This window comes from Anolis carolinensis, unplaced genomic scaffold, assembly GCF_035594765.1.
Source record: "Anolis carolinensis isolate JA03-04 unplaced genomic scaffold, rAnoCar3.1.pri scaffold_8, whole genome shotgun sequence".
In the NCBI taxonomy this organism is placed as follows: Eukaryota; Metazoa; Chordata; class Lepidosauria; order Squamata; family Dactyloidae; genus Anolis; species Anolis carolinensis.
The window spans coordinates 1,108,417-1,131,731 of record NW_026943819.1 but is presented as its reverse complement, the minus strand read 5'-3'; the positions used below and the strand labels follow the sequence as shown (position 1 = coordinate 1,131,731).

At 40.0% G+C, this 23,315-nt stretch overlaps 1 protein-coding gene across 1 annotated transcript; it reads right to left on the bottom strand.

Annotated features, from left to right (window-relative positions):
- Positions 1-3,725: 3,725 nt before the first annotated feature.
- rnf214 (ring finger protein 214) lies at positions 3,726-22,941 on the bottom strand. The gene is made up of 15 exons (XM_062960918.1): positions 22,764-22,941; positions 20,587-20,956; positions 17,061-17,120; positions 16,826-16,966; positions 13,702-13,841; positions 12,148-12,216; positions 11,791-11,887; positions 10,985-11,073; positions 10,743-10,833; positions 9,776-9,874; positions 9,393-9,682; positions 7,966-8,098; positions 7,735-7,851; positions 7,506-7,616; positions 3,726-3,943 (listed from the first exon to the last, which is right to left on the bottom strand). Exons 1-15 carry the CDS (start codon positions 22,880-22,882, stop codon positions 3,878-3,880), a joined length of 1,992 nt encoding a protein of 663 aa, XP_062816988.1. The 5' UTR covers positions 22,883-22,941; the 3' UTR covers positions 3,726-3,877.
- Between the last annotated feature and the right edge of the window lie 374 nt (positions 22,942-23,315).

The following is a 23,315-nucleotide window of genomic DNA, read 5'->3' as shown; positions in this document are numbered from 1 at the left end:
CACAGACCCAATCTATCCATCTGCTGCATCTTTTTTAAATGTAGAAAAAGCCTTTGATAACTTCAATGTGGCTGTTTGCTGCCATAGAGAAGAAGCCAGGCCATGTGTCAAGCAGAATCTGCAGCAAACGATGATGGTGTTATCTCTATATAAATGTCAGGGGCATCTATAGCGCTATAGCAGCATCACGGACCCAATCTATCCACCCGCCACATCTTTTTAGATGTAGAAAAAGCCTTCGATAACTTCAATGTGGCTGTTTGCTGCCGTAGAAAAGAAGCCGGGCCACGTATCAAGCTGAATCTGTGCCCAAAGCGATGATGGTCTTATCTCAAGCTAAAAGTCAGGGGTATCTATAGGGCTATAGCAGCACCAGGGACCCGATCCGACGGAGAGAAACCCGACCCGTTTCCCATTCCCCGTACTTCTCGTATCATTGGTTCTCATATCATCTTTTCAGGGTGAGAATGGAGAGAGAGAGCTTGCTTTTTGTTTTGGTGTGTGTGTGTGTGTGTGTACAGTATCCTGTAAATATTTGCAAATCCTGTAAACAACGAAGAAGGTTCTGTTTGCTGTTCAGAAAACGCTTGTTTGCTTATCAGGCTTTGCGGGGAAAGTGGACTTTGCACCACAAGGAGGGAAGGGGGTTGGTAGGGGATGGATGCACTTTACGAAAGGAAAAGGACGGCGAAGGTAGTCCTCGGCACATTGGAAAAAACTTGAGACTCCTTCTACACTACCCTTACATATCCCAGGTTATCTGATCCCAAGTTATCTGCTTTGAGCTGGATTATCTTACCGTATTGACTAATGCACACCTCCGTTTTCAAAACCCTGAAACCCCAAAGTTTGCAAAAGTTTGGCAATCTAATGCGCATCCTAATTTTGGAAAGGCAATTTAGTTATTTATTATTATTATTATTATTAATAATAATAATAATAGTAATATATTACTACTACTACTACTATTATTACTACTAGCTTGGGTGCCTGGATGTGCACTTTAATTCTGGAAAGGTAATTTAGTAGTAGTAGTAGTAGTAGTAGTAGTAGTAGTAGTAATAACAACAACTACAACAAGAACAACTAGCTTGGGTACCCAGCAGTGCCCAGGTTTTTTGGAAAAGGCCTTGTTTGTTTTTGGATGTGAGGTCACGATGTCTTTTAAATATTATTGTCATTATTTTTATCAAATATTTATTAGCTGCCTCTCCTTATGGCTCCAGGCACAACATAATAATAATAATAATAATAATAATAATAATAATAATAATAATAATAATAATAATAATAATTTTATTACACGCTTCTCCTTACAGCTGCAGGTGGGGCACGATGTCTTTTAAATATTATTACAGTAGAGTCTCACTCATGCAACACTCAGTTATCCAACGTTCTGGATTATCCAACGCATTTTTGTATTCAGTGTTTTCAATGCATTGTGATATTCTGGTGCTAAATTCGTAAATACAGTAATTACAACATAACATTACTGCGTATTGAACTACTTTTTCTGTCAAATTTTTTGTTAAACATGATGTTTTGGTGCTTAATTTGTCAAATCATAACCTATTTTGATGTTTAATAGGCGTTTTCTTAATCTCTCCTTGTTATCCAACATATTCGCTTATCCAACGTTCTGCCGGCCCATTTCTATTGGATAAGTGAGACTCTACTGTATTATTATTATTATTATTATTATTATTATTATTATTATTATTATTATTATTATTATTATTATTTTATATTTATTACCTGCCTCTCCATTGGGCTCCAGGTGGGGCACATTGTTAAAATACATCCATGAAAGCACTTATTAGAACATGCACATATTGAAATATCGTTATTATTACAATCTGGGATCGTATCCTTGGATATCAGGGCAGTGCAGAAGGGGCCTGGATTGCTGGTTGGTTAACTTGAGCTAAATCTTTGCAAAAGTTTTGACATCCGACACCCAATGCGCAATAGTGTGTATATTCTTCTTTAGATGTCAACCAAATACGGCCATTTATCCTTCCGCCAGAAGTGTTTACCTCCTTGCATAAGGCATTAATCCATGCAAACATTATGACTGGGTTGCCGTTTTTTTATTTTATTTTGGCGCTTTGGCCATGTTCCAGCAGCATTCTCTCCTGACTTTTCGCCTACATCTGTGGCTAATGGCATCTGTTGGAAGGTGAGGCAAGTGGAATGTGTGTGTGTGTATATATTTTTTTTTCTGTGCCCAGCCACGTGTTGCTGTGGTTTATGGGAATCCTTTGTTGGCCAGGTGGAATAGCAGTGAATAGCCTTGCAATCTCAAAGCCTGGCCATGTTCTTCTTATGGGAATCCTTGTTTGGTAAGCTGGAATACCCTTCTGACCGGCAGCCAGGAGAAAAAACGGCTCTTCCTCGTCCTCTAATTTGGACTTTATTTTTCTAGGTTTTTTTTGTTTTTGTTTGAAAGACATAGATTGGATTACTATGTCTTTTGTGGCCAAGTTTGGTGTGCTTTGGTTCAGTGTTTTTGTTGTTTACTCAGTCCTGCAAACGTACATTACATTTTTATATATTATAGATATACTAGCTGTTGCTGTGGCGAAGTATGGTGGTATGGGAAATAAAGTATTGAGGAATTGGTGGTAGTTAACGTAAAGATTTTCTCCTGACATTAAGTCCAGTTGTGTCCGACTGCACACTGAAGTGGATTATATGGCAGTGTGGAGTCAAGATAATCCAGTTCAAAACAGATAATATAAGATTCTAAATGGGTTGTATAGCTGTGTGGAAGGGCCTTGAGTCTACACTGCCATATAATCCAATTAAAATCAGATAATCTGTATTTTATAGGCAATGTGGAAGAGGCCTGAGGCCTAACTCTGCCTGTCCCCTGGGCTGAGTGGGTTGCTAGGAGACCAAGTGGGCGGAGCTTAGCTTTCTAACTGGCAGCAATTGGATAAAAACAATTCTTCCTCTCCCTCTAATTAGGACTTTATTTTTCTTTTCTTTTTGTTGTATGAACCTAGAGGCATGGATGAGGGGTTGTGTTGCCAAGTTTAGTGTTTCTGGGATGTGTAGTTTTGTTGTTTTGTCCTAGGCCGAAATTTCATTACCCTTTTATACATATAGATAGATATAGAATAATGTCCAGGGTGGGAGGAAGAACCCGTGTCTGTGTGAAACAAGTGTGGATGTTGCAATGGGGAAGTTTGAATAGTCGCAATGAAGTCTGCGAAGTCAATCAGAGAAGGCAAGAATGCAGCTGGAACATGGCCATACAGCTCGGAAAAAAACTCACGGCAACGTAGTGATTCCGGCCGCAATACGATGAGGACTGTCCAGGGGTCCAGCCTCTAGTCCACGTCAATGGGGCCAAACAAGGGGACCAACAGGACACAATCGGACGTGCGAGAGAGAGAAAAGGCCGAGTCCCTAGTACTTTTACCCACTCGCTCGTTCACTATTCTGTCAAAAGAGTCATGAATGTTATTATGGTAAATTATTGCATTAAAGAGAGAACATTCTTTGGCTGCAGCGAGAGTTATTTACCGACCGACTGACTGACCATAAGGAATAGCCTGGGCCAACTTCGGCCCTCCCTCCGGGTGTTTTGGACTGCAACTCCCACAATTCCTAACAGCCGGTAGGCTGTTAGGAATTGTGGGAGTTGCAGTCCAAAACACCCGGAGGGAGGGCCGAAGTTGGCCCAGGCCTGCATTAGATTGCTCTTAACACTCGGTGCGTAATATACACACTTTTATTATTATCATTATTATGAACCAGTATGTATACAGACGTTCTATACACACATTCCCTATAGAATAAAAATGTACATGTGTATACATGGCCGTATAAATATAGAGCTGTAGAAATCCGGGCGGCGAGTTCGGCGGAGTCATTTCAGACTGGGGCAGAAGGGACACGTGTCGTTGGTGTTGGTCTGGGCCCAGAACTTGATGCACTGCAAAAGGAGGGAATAATAATATAATAATAATCAGAAGACAGAAGGCCTGATCCTTGCAGCCCAGGAGCACGCCATCAGAACAAATGCAATTAAGGCCAAGATCGAAAAATCAGCTGATGACCCAAAATGCAGACTGTGCAAGGAAACTGATGAAACCATTGATCACATCCTCAGCAGCTGTAAGAAAATTGCACAGACAGACTACAAACAGAGGCACAACTATGTGGCCCAAATGATCCATTGGAACTTATGCCTCAAGTCCCACCTCCCAGCAGCAAAGAACTGGTGGGATCACAAACCTGCAAAAGTATTGGAAAATGAGCACGCAAAGATACTGTGGGACTTCCGGATCCAGACTGAAAAAGTTCTGGAACACAACACACCAGACATCACAGTTGTGGAAAAGAAAAAGGTTTGGATCATTGATGTCGCCATCCCAGGTGACAGTCTCATTGACGAAAAACAACAGGAAAAACTCAGCCGCTCTCAGGACCTCAAGATTGAACTGGTGGGATCTGGCAGAAACCAGTGCAGGTGGTCCCGGTGGTGATGGGCACACTGGGTGCCGTGCCAAGAGATCTCAGCCGGCATTTGGAAACAATAGACATTGACAAAATCACGATCTGCCAACTGCAAAAGGCCACCCTGCTGGGATCTGCACGCATCATCCGAAAATACATCACACAGTCCTAGACACTTGGGAAGAGTTCGGCTTGTGATTTTGTGATACTAAATCCAGCATATCTATCTTGTTTGCTGTGTCATACAATAAAATAATAATAATAATAATAATAATAATAATAATAATAATAATAATAATAATACATCACACAGTCCTAGACACTTGGGAAGTGTTCGGCTTGTGATTTTGTGATGCTAAATCCAGCATATCTATCTTGTTTGCTGTGTCATACAATAAAATAATAATAATAATAATAATAATAATAATAATAATAATAATACATCACACAGTCCTAGACACTTGGGAAGTGTTCGGCTTGTGATTTTGTGATGCTAAATCCAGCATATCTATCTTGTTTGCTGTGTCATACAATAAAATAATAATAATAATAATAATAATAATAATAATAATAATAATAATAATAATAGACACTTGGGAAGTGTTCGGCTTGTGATTTTGTGATACTAAATCCAGCATATCTATCTTGTTTGCTGTGTCATACAATAAAATAATAATAATAATAATAATAATAATACATCACACAGTCCTAGACACTTGGGAAGTGTTCGACTTGTGATTTTGTGATACTAAATCCAGCATATCTATTTTGTTTGCTGTGTCATACAATAAAATAATAATAATAATAATAATAATAATAATAATAATACATCACACAGTCCTAGACACTTGGGAAGTGTTCGACTTGTGATTTTGTGATGCTAAATCCAGCATATCTATCTTGTTTGCTGTGTCATACAATAAAATAATAATAATAATAATAATAATAATAATAATAATAATAATACATCACACAGTCCTAGACACTTGGGAAGTGTTCGACTTGTGATTTTGTGATACTAAATCCAGCATATCTATTTTGTTTGCTGTGTCATACAATAAAATAATAATAATAATAATAATAATAATAATAATAATAATAATAAACTTTGTTTTTATATCCCGCCCCATCTCCCCGAAGGGACTCGGGGCGGCTCACAACAGGGACAAGCCCAAACAACGACACAACATTATTGACAAAACCTAAAAGGAGAATTAGAACTGGGTCTGAATGCCACTTGTGGCGGAGGTTGTGCTATTAAATCTCTGCCAACTACGGACAAAGACTCTGCGTTGACTAGCAGAGTCTTTGTCCATAGTTGGCAGAGATTTATAGCACAGCCTCCGACCTCATTTGCCGCTTTAATAAGGCACTAGAGTGTTGGCTTTCCTCCATTTTGGAGATGTTTATTCTTTGCTCTATAAGCCGACCCGAATATAAGCCGAAGCACCTAATTTTACCACAAAAAACTGGGAAAACATTGACTCAAGCATAAGCCAAGGGAGGTCAATTTCAGAAATAAAAATAGATGCCAATAAAATTACATTAATTGAGGCATCAGTAGGTTAAATAATACATACATGTACTTCGAAAAATACAGTTCGAATGGACATGTGGTCGCGGCACATTCCATTGGAGGAGCAAGTGGAGACGTAGACCTTGACGGACAGCCGAGTCAAGTATGACATGAATTACTGTATATACTCGAGTATAAGCCTAGTCTTTCAGCCCTATTTTTAAGACTGAAAAAGCCCCCCTTGGCTTATACTCAGGTGAGGGTCCTGGTTGGCTTATATTTGGGTCAGCTTATACTCGAGAATATATGGTACATTTATTATTTTTCTCTATTATTATTGGTATTATTACATTTATTATTTTTCTCTATTATTGTTGCTACTATTACGTTTAAATTACTCTATTATTATTATTATTAATACATTTATTATTTCACTCTGATATTATTATTATTGCATTCATTATTTTACTGTATTTATTATTACATGTATTATTTTACTCTATTATTATTAAAAGGATACATAAGCACATTTACATTGAAGAAGATGAGAATAATGATTTGATCAAAGTTGGACCGTCTTACCTTAAATTTGAGCTTTATGTAAATATTCAAAAACATTTAACCTACTGATGCCTCAATTAATGTAATTTTATTGGTATCTGTTTTTATTTCTGTAATTTACCCACTCTTGGCTTATACTGGAGTCAATGTTTTCCCAGTTCTTTTGTGGTAAAATTACGTGACTCGGTATATATGTGGGTGGGCTTATACCCAAGTATATATGGTAATTTTATTGCTATCTCGGCTTATACTGGAGTCAATGTTTTCCCAGTTTTTTTTGTGGTAAAATTAGGTGACTCGGCTTATATTCGGGTCAGCTTATACTCAAGTATATACGGTAATTGTCAAAAGAAACACCATACAACAAAGTTAAACATAATAAACATCATCATAAGACAGATCCAAAACAATACTATTAAAGAGAGACATAAAATTACAAATCCAAATCAATATATTCCATCAAGGATTCAAGACCAGAGTTTTGGAAAGTTTTTGCCGAGAACGACAAAACTGTGGATAAGTGAGACTCAAAGGTAAAGGTAAAGGTTTTCCCCTGACGTTAAGTCCAGTCATGTCTGACTCTGGGGTTGGTGCTCATCTCCATTTCTAAGCCAAAGAGCCGGCGTTGTCCGTAGACACCTCCAAGGTCATGTGGCCATTGGCATGACTGCTGGAGCACTGTTACCTTCCCACCAGAGCGGTACCTATTGATCTACTCACATTGGCATGTTTTCGAACTGCTAGGTTGGCAGAAGCTGGGGCTAACAGTGGGTGCTCCTTCTGCTCCCGGGATTTGAAGCTGGGACCTTTCGATCTCCAGCTCAGTGCTTTAACGAACTTTGCCACCAGGGCTTCTCTCTACTGTACATTAATTCAGACTTAATCCCCCCTCCCGACCCACGAATGCCCCCTTCGCGACCCCCCCCCCCCCCGCCTGCCCAAGCCGTGGCAAGGGTCTCACCTCTTTGTGGAGGGCGTGGGAGCAGGCCATGGGGTGGAGCTCGCTGGGCTGGACCAGCTTCTGGCACATCAGGCACAGTTTGCAGGCGGCGGCGGCGGCAGCAACGGGGTTCTGCGCGGGGAGAACGAGGGGTCAATGGCACGCCGTGGAGAGACCCTCCCCACGAAGGAGCTGCTCCCAGGCTGCAAAAGGTGGCCTGTGGGGCGGACACAGCACCAGACCAACTCACCTGAGCGGGGCCCCCGGCGTAGGAGACCTGGGCCGCGGGCAGGAAGATGGGGGTGCCCATCTGCGGGAGAGGAGCCGGGAACAGCGGGGGGCACATCCGCCCGCGAGGGGGAGGGGGCTGCAGCGGAGAGAGAAGGGCGGGCGCCAAGGGTCAAGGGAGAGAAGGGTCAAGGGGCACCCCCGCCCCTCCCTCCGGAGACCCCTCCCCCCGGAGACCCCTCCCCGGGCCCACCTGTGCCGCCGCCCGCTGCTCCTGCTGCTCGGCCAGCCTGGCCGCCACCAACTGGCTCAGCTCCTCCATGGTCAGCCCGGCCAGCGTCCGTCGGGCCGCCTTGATCTGCTGCAGCGTGTTGGTCAGCTGCGCCCTGGACCCGGGAGGAAAGATGGGAGATGGGCATCGGGCCGCTCTTGCCACAAGGAACAGCATCCCGTTCAACGGGATACGGACCGGGGACAAAACCCCACGATGGCAGCTTCTTGCAGAATCCTGGGATCTGCACTTCGGTGAGTATCATCCAGGATCATCTTAAACTGCAAATCCCAGGATTCCGTTGGACACAGACATAGTGGAACAACCATGTGCTAACGGTGTAACATAATTGTGTATTATAACACTATGCAATACTATGCAAGTCAGTTCTTCTTATTATTATTATTATTTTATTAATAATTTTATTATATCAATTATTTTATACATTACTAATAATAATTAATCATTGATATCAATAATAATAATAATAATTCCACTGGAGACAGCCATCTACTTACCGATCCACCAGCTATCCATCAATATATTTCTCCTTCTATCAATTCACGAGCATTTTTCTCTACCCTTGATCTATTTATCCACCAGCCCATCCTTCTGATCATGTGTCCATCCATGAACCAATACATTGCCACGTGGGCTGTGCAATAGTGCTTAGAACATGGAAGGACATGTGCTTTGTTTTGCAATGTGATGTCACAATCTCCGATCTTTGACATCTCCGGACACAGAGCAAGCGCTGGCAAAGAACAGATGCCAGCCATAAAACCTCAATTACCCTCTGGTATGTGAGAGCCCCTATATTAATGGGCTACAGAGAAGATTCTGGTATTCTGTACAATAATGATGTCATGATCTCCGATCTTTGACAACTCCGGACACAGAGCAAGCGCTGACAAAGAACAGATGCCAGCCATAAAATCTCAATTACCCTCTGGTGTGTGAGAGTCCCTATATTAATGGGCTACAGAGAAGATTCTGGTATTCTGTACAATAAAAACCTCTTGGAATCTACCCAGCGTGTGTCTTGGTGCTTGATGTCATGATCTCCGATCTTTGACATCTCCGGACACAGAGCAAGCGCTGACAAAGAACAGATGCCAGCCATAAAACCTCAATTACCCTCTGGTGTGTGAGAGCCCCTATATTAATGGGCTACAGAGAAGATTCTGGTATTCTGTACAATAAAAACCTCTTGGAATCTACCCAGCGTGTGTCTTGGTGCTTTCTTCTGGGGAAGACTTACCCCCAAGCACAACTGGAAGAAGAGAACCAAACATGTGTACATATGTTCATGCGTGCTGGGGATGTGCCATGACCACAAGGATATTCTGCTCTGCTTCTATCCCATGCGAGAGAGAGAAAGAGAGCGACGCGAGAGGCGCAGGGCTCACTTGTTGCACCGGGGGAAGCGTGCCAGAAGCTTCTCCAGGATCTTCTCCAGCTTGTCCACGGGCGGGGGTCTCGGGAACTCCAGGCCGGGCGGAGGGGGGTTGGCGGTCCGCGGTCCGGCCAGGGCGGGGCTGCCGCTGCGTCCTTGCGCGGAGGGCGTGGGCGAAGCGTGGCCGGTCCGGGCGGCGGAAGCGTTGAGCGGGAAGGAGAGCACGCGGGGGTCGGCGCTGGGCATGACCATGGCGAAGGGCGGGGGGCCGCTGGGCAGGAAGGCCGGCAGAAGGAAGTCCGCCTGCGGAGAGACAGAGAGGCGGGCAGGCAACCACGTTACAACCACCACCCCATGCGCCCAGAGACACTGGGGAGCAAAGGGAGGGGGTCTCACCTCCAAGGGGGGCGGGGGCAGCGGCGGGGTGGGGATCTGGGGCAGGCTGCTCAGCTTGGCCCCGTTCCGCACCAGCTGGATGTGGTCGTTGAACTGGTCCTGCAGGAAAGAAGAAAGGCACGGGATGAGCAATAAATACATCACAACCATGTATTTATTTAATGGTGTTGTGCCCTGCCTGGTGTCATAGGAAGAGTTGGTTAATAAATAAAATAATAATAATAATAATAATAATAATAATAATAATAATAATAATAATAATAATCCAGACTGACAAAGTTCTGGAACACAACACACCAGACATCACAGTTGTGGAAAAGAAAAAGGTTTGGATCATTGATGTCGCCATCCCAGGTGACAGTCGCATTGACGAAAAACAACAGGAAAAACTCAGCCGCTATCACTTGTTATCAATAATTAAATTACCCACCTCTCCTTATGGCTCCAGGTGGAGCACAACATAGCATCATTAATAATAATAATAATAATAATAATAATAATAATAATAATACATCACACAGTCCTAGACACTTGGGAAGTGTTCGACTTGTGATTTTGTGATACGAAATCCAGCATATCTATCTTGTTTGCTGTGTCATAATAAAATAACAATAATAATAATCACTTGCATGCCGTTCCCCTTGCCCGTCTATCATTATTATTATTATTATTATTTTATTGTATGACACAGCAAACAAGAGAGATATGCTGGATTTCGTATCACAAAATCACAAGTCGAACACTTCCCAAGTGTCTAGGACTTTGATGTATTATTATTATTATTATTATTATTATTATTATTATTATTATTATTATTATTATTATTGCTATGTTGTGCCCCACCTGGAGCCATAAGGAGAGGTGGGTAATGTATACACAACAACACCACCAACAACAAGGGTGAGCCCTTTCTTGGTCAACCCAGTGTCCAGAGAGGCCGGCTGTCCTGAGCGGGAGGGGGACTCACCCGGACGCTCTCCTTGGTCATCCGTATCCGGTTCAGCCGGGTCTCCCACTCCTGCTTCGGCCGAATGGTCTCCAGCGTCGGGGGCGCCGACCTGACCGGACACAAGCACAGCGGAGGGGAAAGGAGATGGTCAAACGGCAGTCCTCCAGGTGTTTTGGACAAGAATTGTGGGAGCCGGAGTCCAAAACACCTGGAGGGAGGGGCCCCCGAACCCTTCCGCGTCCTTTTTGCGCCCCTCTCACTTGAGGTAGGTGAGGTGCAGCTCCGCCTCCTTCTCGGCCTCTTCCAGCTTCAGCACCAGCAGCTCCTTCCGGCTCTCCAGGGACAGGATCTGCCAAGGGGGACAATATGCAATGTGGATGCGCCCCAACATGACATGCATAGGCACCCCCTGATGCAATGCATGTGCGCCTCAATATGCAATGCCTAGGCAGTCCCAAAGATGCAACAAATATGCACTCCCAAAAATGAAACGCATACACACTCAATATGCAATGCATAGGTCCCCCATAGATATATATGTGTACCCCAAGATGCAATGCATATGCACCTCGAAATGCAATACATGTTCTTTCCAAGATGCAATGCATATACACTCCAAGATGCAATGCATACGTACCCTAACATGCAATGCATACGCACCCTAACATGCAATGCATATGCGCTCCAAGATGCAATGCATACGTGCCCCAAAATGCAGTGCATATGCACCATAAGATGTAATGCATATGCGCTCCAAGATGCAATGCATATGCGCCCCAAAATGCAGTGCATACGCACCCTAAGATGTAATGCATATGCACTCCAAGATGCAATGCATACGCGCCCCGAAATGCAGTGCATATGCACCCTAAGATGCAATGCATATGCGCCCCTGAAATGCAATGCATATGCGCCCTTAGATGCAATGCATATGCGCCCTAAGATGCAATGCATATGCAGCCCAAGGTGCAATACATGTTCCTTCCAAGAAGCAATGCCTTTTTGCGGGGGCCACAAACACAATGCAACCCCCCCCCCCCCACCGCAATGCCACTGCTCAGCCCACCTCTGCCTTCCAGGCCCGTTCCGTCTCCTCCAGGACAGACTGGTTGACCTCATTGTGCTCGTTCTTCAGCTTGTCCAGTTCCTGCTCCCACACCTCCCTGGGCAGCAAAGCAGATCAGATCACGTTACATAAGAATATAGCGGTATATACATGATAATTAATGCATAATTATGTATATTATTATTTTACACACACAACATTATAATAATATATAATAACATAATAATATTTTATAATTAATGTAATTATTAGTATTACACATATATAGATATATAAATACTAATATATAACTATATAATAATATATTTTACAATAATTATATAGTAATGTATATAAACTAATATACGCCAGGCTTACTTTTCCTGGGACTGCTCCGCAATGAGGGAGACGATCTTGCTCTCCTTCTCCTCCTGTTCTTTCAGCAGCCTGTCGCGGAGAGAGAGAGGATCAACCAAGTAGGAAGGCAACCTATTATTATTATTATTATTATTATTATTATCGGGATCTGCTCGCATTATTAGCCAATACAATACACAGTCTTAGACACTTGGAAAGTGTCCGACGTGTGGTCAAATTCAACATCCAGCAGAGTATCTGCTGTGGACTCATCTTGTTGTGTTTCAAATAATAATAATAATAATAATAATAATAATAATAATAATAATAATTATTATTATTATTATTATTATTATTATTATTATTATTATTACTGGGATCTGCGCGCATCATCCGAAAATACATCACACAGTCCTAGACACTTGGGAAGTGTTCAACTTGTGATTTTGTGAAACGAAATCCAGCATATCTATCTTGTTTGCTGTGTCATACAATAATAATAATAATAATAATAATAATAATAATAATACATCACACAGTCCTAGACACTTGGGAAGTGTTTGACTTGTGATTTTGTGATACGAAATCCAGCATATCTATCTTGTTTGCTGTGTCATACAATAATAATAGTAATAATAATAATAATAATAATAATAATAATAATAATAATAATAATACATCACACAGTCCTAGACACTTGGGAAGTGTTTGACTTGTGATTTTGTGATACGAAATCCAGCATATCGATCTTGTTTGCTGTGTCATACGATAATAATAATAATAATAATAATAATAATACATCACACAGCTCTAGACACTTGGGAAATGTTTGACTTGTGTTTTTGTGAAACGAAATCCAGCATATCGATCTTGTTTGCTGTGTCATACGATAATAATAATAATAATAATAATAATAATAATAATAATAATAATACATCACACAGTCCTAGACACTTGGGAAGTGTTTGACTTGTGATTTTGTGATACGAAATCCAGCATATCGATCTTGTTTGCTGTGTCATACGATAATAATAATAATAATAATAATAATAATAATAATAATAATAATAATAATAATAATAATACATCACACAGCTCTAGACACTTGGGAAATGTTTGACTTGTGTTTTTGTGAAACGAAATCCAGCATATCGATCTTGTTTGCTGTGTAATACAATAATAATAATAATAATAATAATAATAATAATAATAATACATCACACAATCCTAGACACTTGGGAAGTGTTCGACTTGTGATTTTGTGATACGAAATCCAGCGTGTCTATCTTGTTTGCTGTGTCATACAATAATAATAATAATAATAATAATAATAATAATAATAAACAACTTTATTATTATACCCCGCCACATCTCCCCGAAGGGACTCGACAGGGAAAAGCCCGAACAACAACATAACAGCATTTCATGTATAAAATTTAACAGCAGATTGAACATTCCAGCAATAAACAGAACAACATACAAGATGGTTACTTAAAAGCCTGAGCATCAATGATTGCACATGGCAAAAGGTGACAAGCCTCGAACTCGGAACCCCCTCCGGCCCACCCCAAATACCTCCGTCCCTTCTCGCAGAGCTTCTCGATCTCGGCCTTGAGGTCCTGCTCCTTCTGCAGGAACTCCTTCTTCTCCTTCTCCATCTTCTTCTTGGTCTCCTCCCGTTTCACCGTCACGTCCTGGATGGCTTTCAGGATCTCCTGGCGCAAGAGTGGGAAGAAATAGATGGCTTTAGGTCACGCGATGGAGCACAATCACTCGCCTTAACTGGCACATGCCATGCACTCGTGTGCAGGTTCTTTCTTTTTTTAAAAAAAATATATTTTATTGAAGTTTTACCTTATAAGATGGAGTAAATTAACATCAAAAGAGTGAGAACATTTGATTGGATAGACCAGGGGTCCCCAAACTACGGCCCGGGGGCCACATGCGGCCCATTGAAGCCATTTATCCGGCCCCCATGGCACAAAGGCTGAAGGGGTTGGGCTAAATGGCCCAAGGGTTCTCTTCCAACCCACATCATCATCATCATCATCATCATTACTATTAACATTGAGGCTGGGAGGCCATCTGTCAGGGGTGCTTTGGTCCACAAAGGCAGAAAGGGGTTGGGTTAAAAATTTTTATTATTATTATTATTATTGACACAATGACACAGTCTGACACAGCAAACAAGGTAGATATGCTGGATTATTATTATTATTATTATTATTATTATTGACACAACGATGTTGTATGACACAGCAAACAAGATAGACATGCTGGATTTCGTATCACAAAATCACAAGTCGAACCCTTCCCAAGTGTCTAGGACTCTGTGATGTATTTTCGGATGATGCGTGCAGATCCCAGCAGGGTGGCCTTTTGCAGTTGGCAGATCGTAATTTTGTCAATGTCTATTGTTTCCAAATGCCGGCTGAGATCTTTTGGCACGGCACCCAATGTGCCCATCACCACCGGGACCACCTGCACTGGTTTCTGCCAGAGTCTTTGAAGTTCAATCTTTGAAGTTCAATCTGATAGCGGCTGAGTTTTTCCTGTTGTTTTTTTTTAATTATTATTATTATTATTATTATTATTATTATTATTATTATTATTATTATTATTATTATTATTGCTCGGTGATCACCTGGCCAACTATAGTCCGGCCCTCCAATGGTCTGAGGGATCATGAACTGGCCCCCAGTTTTAAAAGTTTGGGGACCCCTAGGATAGACAGTAGGAAAACTGCGATTTAAAAAGGGCGAGAGAGAGAAAAAAAAACCAAAACCAAAGCTAAAGTGTCCATATTTATATAAAAAATAAAAATACAGTAGAGTCTCATCCAACATAAACGGGCCGGCAGAACGTTGGATAAGCAAATATGTTGGGTAATAAGGAGAGATTAAGAAAAAGCCCATTAAACACCAAAATAGGTTATGATTTTATAAATTAAGCACCAAAACATTATGTTAGACAACAAATTTGACAGAAAAAGTAGTTCATTACACATTAATGCTATGTAGTAATTACTGTATTTACGAATTTAGCACCAAAATATCACGATGTATTGAAAACATTGACTACAACCTTCGGGGTGAAAAGGGCGGAATATAAATACTGTAAATAAATAAATAAATAAATGTGTTGGATAATCCAGAACGTTGGATAAGCGAGTGTTGGATAAGTGAGACTCTACTGTATTTATGGAGAAATTGTTATATTCCTGGGAATATCTGAATAAGCATGGAGATCTCTGGGATATCTTACTGGAGTGCTTTACTCTGCTGTATGCTCAGTTAGTTTTCTATTTAGCACAAGGTCCAGAATCCCTTGAAATAGACCTGAATTATCTGCTTATTTTCACTGTTTCACCACCTGTTCACAAGCCACCAGCAATTGTGAACTCTAGTTCTTTTTTTCTTCATCATGACATTTTTTTTTACATAAACGAGTGGTGAAAATTAAAATTTATAATTCTTTCTTTCTTGACCCGGGCTGTGGCACAGCTGGCTAGTAACCAGCTGCAATAAATCACTACTGACCGAGAAGCCATGAGTTCAAAGCCCGGGTCGGGTTAAGACCCTGACCATTAAATAGCCCGGCTTGCTGTTGACCTATGCAGCCCCTAAAGACAGTTGCATCTGTCAAGTAGGGAAATTTAGGGACGCTTTATGCGGGAGGCTAATTTACAACACCATAAAATTGCCAGCAAAACACGAGGAAAGGAATGAGGAAGTAGAGCCACTAGTGGACAGTGAAGCAACAGCTCCCCCTGTGGCCGGAATCGTGAAGCTGGAAAAATGTTAAATGCCTCTGTGTCTGTCTATACCAGGGGTCCCCAAACTAAGGCCCGGGGGCTGGATGCGGCCCTCCAAGGTCATTTACCTGGCCCCCGCCCTCATTTAAAATATATTTTTATATCAGTTTTAATAATATAATATATTGTATATACATATGACATTGATAATAATATCATTTTATACAATATAATACTAATACCATATAATAATATTAATTATATGTTATATATTACATATAATATTACAGTATAGTGGTATAGTTCAATACAGTAATATATAATGCTAATATTGTGCTATGCTAATAATATAATATATTGTATGTACATACAGCTGCTCTGAGTTCCCTTCGGGGTGAGAAGGGTGGGATATAAATGTAGTAAATAAATGCAGTAAATGAATAAATAATTTTGGACTTAGGCTCGCCCAAAGTCTGAAATGACTTGAAGACACACAACAACAACAATCCTAATCAACCTGACTATCTCATTGGGCAGAAGCAGGCCCACACTTCCTATTGAAATCCTGATAAATTTATGTTGGTTAAAATTATTTTCATTTTTGAATATTGTATTGGTCTTTCATTGTTGTTGTTGTTTTGCACTACAAATAAGATATGTGCAGTGTGCATAGGAATTTGTTCGTAATTTTTTTTTCAAATGATAATTCGGCCCCTGAACAGTCTGAAGGATTGTGGACCGGCCCTCGGATTAAAAAGTTTGAGGACCCCTGGTCTATACTGTATGTTGTTTGTCTGTTGACATTGAATGTTTGCCATATACGTGTTCATTGTAATCCGCCCTGAGTCCCCTTCGGGGTGAGAAAGAAGGGCGGGATATAAATACTGTAAATAAATAAATAAATAAATAAATAAATGACGATGATGGCGATGACCGGAATACTACCTGGTGGCTCTTCATCTCCTCGGCGCGGCGCTGCTGGAGCTGCTTGAGGCGCACCTGCAGCTGGTTCTCGGCCTGGCGCTGCTTGTCCAGCACCTCCTGGTAGCGCTCCTTCAGCGCCCAGCGCTCCGACATCAGCTTGTCCTGCGGGCCGAAGAGGGCACCGGGTCGGAAGGGGTCCCACAAGGCTATCCAGCCCAACCCCAGGCGGGAAGAGTGGGCTTTGCACGGTCCTTACCAGGTCCTTCTCCACGTCTTGGTCCGTGTTCACTTCCAGGTCAGCCGTCTGGAGGTCTGTCTGCAAAGCAAAGGGGAAAAGAAAGGTCTCGGGACCTCAGGACAAGACTTAGCAGCAGGCTATATGCCAGGGGTCCTCAAACTTTTAAAGCCGAGGGCCGGTCCACAATCCTTCAGACTGTGGAGGGGCCGAATTATCATTTGAAAAAAAAAAAAAACGAACAAATTCCTATGCACACTGCATATGTCTTATTTGTAGTGCAAAACAACAACAACAATGAAAGAACAGTACAATATTTAAAAATGAAAACAATCAGAGTTGGACAGTCTTATCTTAAATTCGATCTTAATGTAACTATTCAAAAACATTTAACCTACTGATGCCTCAATGAATGTAATTTTTTGGTATCTATTTTTATTTCTCACCCTTGGCTTATACTTGAGTCAATGATTTCTCAGTTTTTTGTGGTAAAATTAGATGCCTCGGCTTATATTCAGGTCGGCTTATATTCGAGTATATACTGTCTTATTATTGTGTTAAGCTATAGATCAGGGGTCCTCAAACTTTTAAAGCAGAGGGCCAGTCCACAATCCTTCAGACTGTGGAGGGGCCGGATTATCATTTGAAAAAAAAACAAAAACGAACAAATTCCTATGCACACTGCATATGTCTTATTTGTAGTGCAAAACAACAACAACAATGAAAGAACAGTACAATATTTAAAAATGAAAACAATTTTAACCAACATAAACCTATCAGGATTTCAATGGAAAGTGTAGGCCTGCTACTGGCCAATGAGATAGTCAAGTTAATTAGGATTGTTGTTGTTGTTGTGTGCCTTCAAATCATTTCAGACTATGGCTGAGCCTAAGTCTAAAATTATTTATTTATTTATTTACTACATTTATATCCCACCCTTCTCACCCCAAAGGGGACTCATAGCAGCTGTATGTACATACAATATATTATATTATTAGCATAGCATAATATTGGCATTATATATTACTATATTGAACTATACCACTATACTGTAATATTATATGTAATATATAACATATAATTAATATTATTATATGGTATTAGTATTATATTGTATAACATTATAATATTTTATCACTATTATATGTATATACAATATATTATATTGTTAAAACTTATATAAAAATATTATATTATAAAACTGAGGGCGGGGGCCAGGTAAATGACCTTGGAGGGCCGCATCTGGCCCCCGGGCCTTAGTTTGGGGACCCCTGCTATATGCTATGGGGTTATGCTACAGAAAGGAGAATAAATATAATAATGCTAATAATAATGCATTCAAAGAAAAAGTTTTGTTGGCTTGGACTCGGTCTGGACTAAGGTTTATGTACAAGGTTTTTGTGGATGAACGGCTCAAGTATTTTGTATTGTTTTAAATGTGTATTTAATTGCTTCTGTTTTTATTCTTTTGTATTGTTTGTGTATTTGCATTGAATTCTGCCAGTTTTGAAAGCCACCCCGAGTCCCTTTGGGTGAGAAGGGCGGGATAGAAATGATGGAAATAAATAAATAATAGATGCTATGAGGCCCCTTTGGGAGATATAAAGCAGGGTGTAAATATAATAATAATAATAATAATAATAATAATAATAATAATAATAATAATAATAATAAAAGATACATACCCCACTTGGGTATGAATAAATAACAACAATAATAATAGATCCATACATAGCCCACTTGGATATAAATAAATAAATAATAAGAGATACATAGCCCACTCGGATATGAATACATAATAATAAACATGATAATACTAATAGATACATACTCCACTCAGATATGAATTAATAATAATAGATGCATAGACTGCTGGGATATTAATAAATAATGATGATGATGATGATGATAATGATGATGATAATAATAATAATAGATGCATAGCCTGCTCGGATATGAGTAAATAATAATAATTTTTTTTTTCGTGTCAGGAGCAACCGGAGTTGCTTCTGGAGTGAGAGAATTGGCCGTCTGCAAGGACGTTGCCCAGGGGACGCCCGGATGTTTTGATGTTTTACCATCCTTGTGGGAGGCTTCTCTTGTGTCCCCGCATGGAGCTGGAGCTGATAGAGGGAGCTCATCCGCACTCTCCCCGGGTGGGATTCGAACCTGGCAGCTTTCAGGTCAGCAACCCAACCTTCAAGTTACGAGGCTTTCATCCCCTAGGCCACCGGGGGCTCCCAGTAATTAATAATAATCATCATGATAATAATAGATACATACTCCACTTGGAAATGAAATAATAATCATAATCATAATAATAATAGATGCATAGCCTGCTCGAATATGAATTAATAATAATAATAATAGATGCATAGCCGGCTCAAATATGAATAATAATAATAATAGATGCATAGCCTGCTCGAATATGAATAAATAATAATAATAATAATAATAATAATAATAGATGCATAGCCTGCTCAAATATGAATAATAATAATAATAATAATAGATGCACAGCCTGCTCGAATATGAATAATAATAATAATAATAGATGCATAGCCTGCTCAAATATGAATAATAATAATAATAGATGCACAGCCTGCTCAAATATGAATAATAATAATAATAATAATAGATGCATAGCCTGCTCGAATATGAATAATAATAATAATAATAATAATAATAATAATAATAGATGCATAGCCTGCTCAAATATGAATAATAATAATAATAATAGATGCATAGCCTGCTTGGATATGAATAATAATAATAATAGATGCACAGCCTGCTCGAATATGAATAATAATAATAATAATAATAGATGCATAGCCTGCTTGAATATGAGTAATAATAATAATAATAGATGCATAGCCTGCTCGAATATGAATAATAATAATAATAATAATAGATGCATAGCCTGCTCAAATATGAATAATAACAATAATAGATGCACAGCCTGCTCGAATATGAATAATAATAATAGATGCATAGCCTGCTCAAATATAAATAATAATAATAATAATAATAATAATAATAATAATAACAGATGCATAGCCTGCTCAAATATGAATAATAATAATAATAATAGATGCACAGCCTGCTTGGATATGAATAATAATAATAATAATAATAGATGCATAGCCTGCTCGAATATGAATAATAATAATAATAATAATAATAATAATAGATGCATAGCCTGCTCAAATATGAATAATAATAATAATAATAGATGCATAGCCTGCTCGAATATGAATAATAATAATAATAATAATAGATGCATAGCCTGCTCAAATATGAATAATAATAATAATACATGCATAGCCTGCTTGGATATGAATAATAATAATAATAGATGCATAGCCTGCTCAAATATGAATAATATAATAATAGATGCATAGCCTGCTCGGATATGAATAAATAATAATAATAATAATAATAGATGCCTAGCATGCTCGGATATGAATAACCAACAACATCAACCATAACAGACATCTTTTCTGACGCAAGGAAAGGCAAAGGAGCGCCCACGGGCGTTGTCTCTGACCTGGACAGCCATGTTCTGGGGAGGGTCCTGGGGGTCCCGCTCGGCCAGGGCGTCCTCCAGGTCGGGGCAGCCGTTCTGGCGCTTGTGGTGCTGCGCGATCAGGGCCCCCAGCTGCGCCGAGGAGCAACGGAGGGGGTCTCCCTCCCTGGAGGAAGAGGAGGAGGAAGAGGAGGAAGAGGGAGGGGGGGTCCCCTGCCCCCCCACAAGGTCCTCCTCGCCCGGGGGGGGCTCCTCCTCATCCGGAGCGCCCACAACGGGGGGCTCCTCGGGGGGCTCCGGAGACGGGACCCTGCCCGCCTCGTCCTCTTCGGGGGTCCCGCCGGTCTCTCCGGCCTGGGCATCGTCCTCGGGAACCGCAAGGGCGCTTGTGCTGCTCCGGAAAGAAGAGAAGAACGAGAGGCTATCTATCTATAGCAGGGGTCCCCAAACTAAGGCCCGGGGGCCGGATGCGGCCCTCCAAGGTCATTTACCTGGCCCCCGCCCTCAGTTTTATAATATAATATTTTAATATCATTTTTAGTAATATAATATATTGTATATACATATAATATTGATAATATTATAATGTTATACAATATAGTATTAATAATAATATCATATAATAATATGAATTATATGTTATATATTACATATAATATTACAGTATAGTGGTATTGTTCAATATAGTAATATATAATGCTAATATTTTGCTATGCTAATAATATAATATATTGTATGTACATACAGCTGCTCTGAGTCCCCTTCAGGGTGAGAAGGGCGGGATATAAATGTAATAAATAAATGTAGTAAATGAATAAATAAATAATTGTAGACTTAGGCTCGCCCAAAGTCTGACATGACTTGAAGGCACACAACAACAACAACAATCCTAATTAACTTGACTATCTCATTGGCTAGAAGCAGGCCCACACTTCACATTGAAATCCTGATAGGTTTATGCTGGTTACAGTTGTTTTCATTTTTAAATATTGTATTGTTCTTTCATTGTTGTTGTTGTTTTGCACTACAAATAAGACATGTGCAGTGTACATAGGAATTTGTTCGTGTTTTTTTTTTCTCCAAATGATAATTCGGCCCCTCCACAGTCTGAAGGATTGTGGACCAGCCCTCTGCTTTAAAAGTTTGAGGACCCCTGATCTATAGCTTAACACAATAATAAGACAGTATATACTCGAATATAAGCCGACCTGAATATAAGCCGAGGCATCTAATTTTACCACAAAAAACTGAGAAATCATTGACTCAAGTATAAGCCAAGGGTGAGAAATAAAAATAGATACCAAAAAATTACATTCATTGAGGCATCAGTAGGTTAAATGTTTTTGAATAGTTACATAAAGCTCGAATTTAAGATAAGACTGTCCAACTCTGATTAAATCATTATTTTCATCTTCTTTAATGTCAATGTGATTATGTATCCTTTTAATAATAATAGAGTAAAATAATACATGTAATAATGATAATAATAAATACAGGAAAACAATACATGTAATAATAAATAGAGTAGAATAATAAATGTAATAATAATAATAATAATAATAATAGAGTAAAAAATGTAATACAGTAGTAGCAACAATAATAGAGAAAAATAATAAATGTAATAATACCAATAATAATAGAGAAAAATAATAAATGTACCATATATTCTTGAGTATAGGCTGACCCAAATACAGTAGAGTCTCACTTATCCAACATAAACGGGCCAGCAGAATGTTGGATAAGCGACTATGTTGGATAATAAGGAGGCATTAAGGAAAAGCTATTAAACATCAAATTAGGTTATGATTTTACAAATTAAGCACCAAAACATCATGTTATACAACAAATTTGACAGAAAAAGTAGTTCAATACACAGTAATGCTATGTAGTAATTACTGTATTTACGAATTTAGCACCAAAATATCACGATGTATTGAAAACATTGACTACAAAAATGCGTTGGATAATCCAGAACGTTGGATAAGCGAGTGTTGGATAAGTGAGACTCTACTGTATAAGCCAACCAGGACCCTCACCCGAGTATAAGCCGAGGGGGGCTTTTTCAGTCTTAAAAAGAGGGCTGAAAAACAAGGCTTATAATCGAGTATATACAGTAATAATAATAATAATATATTAATTATAATAATAATTTACACCCCACTTTATGTCTCCCAGCTTCCCAAGTAAATAAATCCCACCTGAGGGGCAACCTGTCGGGGTCCGGGAGGGCGGGGGGAGGGCTCTCGGCCGTGGCTACTTCCTCCTCCTCTTCCTCTTCCTCTTCCTCTTCCTCTTCCTTGTTCTGCTCCGAAGCCATCTGCAAACACAGCCGCCCAACGGTCAGCACACAGGGCCTCCCTGCAACACAGCACTCAGCACGTAAAGGCGGCAGGGGTTGGACTAGATGGCCGCTGGAGGGTCCTTTCCTCAATGCTGCTCAGTCTAAGCATGAATTTTGAAACTTGTGTCCTTTTGTTTGAATCAGAATGGAATATGAATGACATTAAAAAAAAATCAGTTAAAATCCATATTCAAGGTTAAAACTCCACTCAAAGGCCCATCATCCTTGCAATACGGCTGCAAGGTGAGCTACGTGATACATACGGGCATGGGATGATGGGAGTTGCAGTCCTTAGTCTAAAAGGGAAAGAACCCCCTACACTCAAAGGTCCATCATCCTTGTACTACTGGGCTTCATGATAGTAGAGCATAGCCACTGGATGATGGGAGCTGCAGTCCTCTATCTAAAA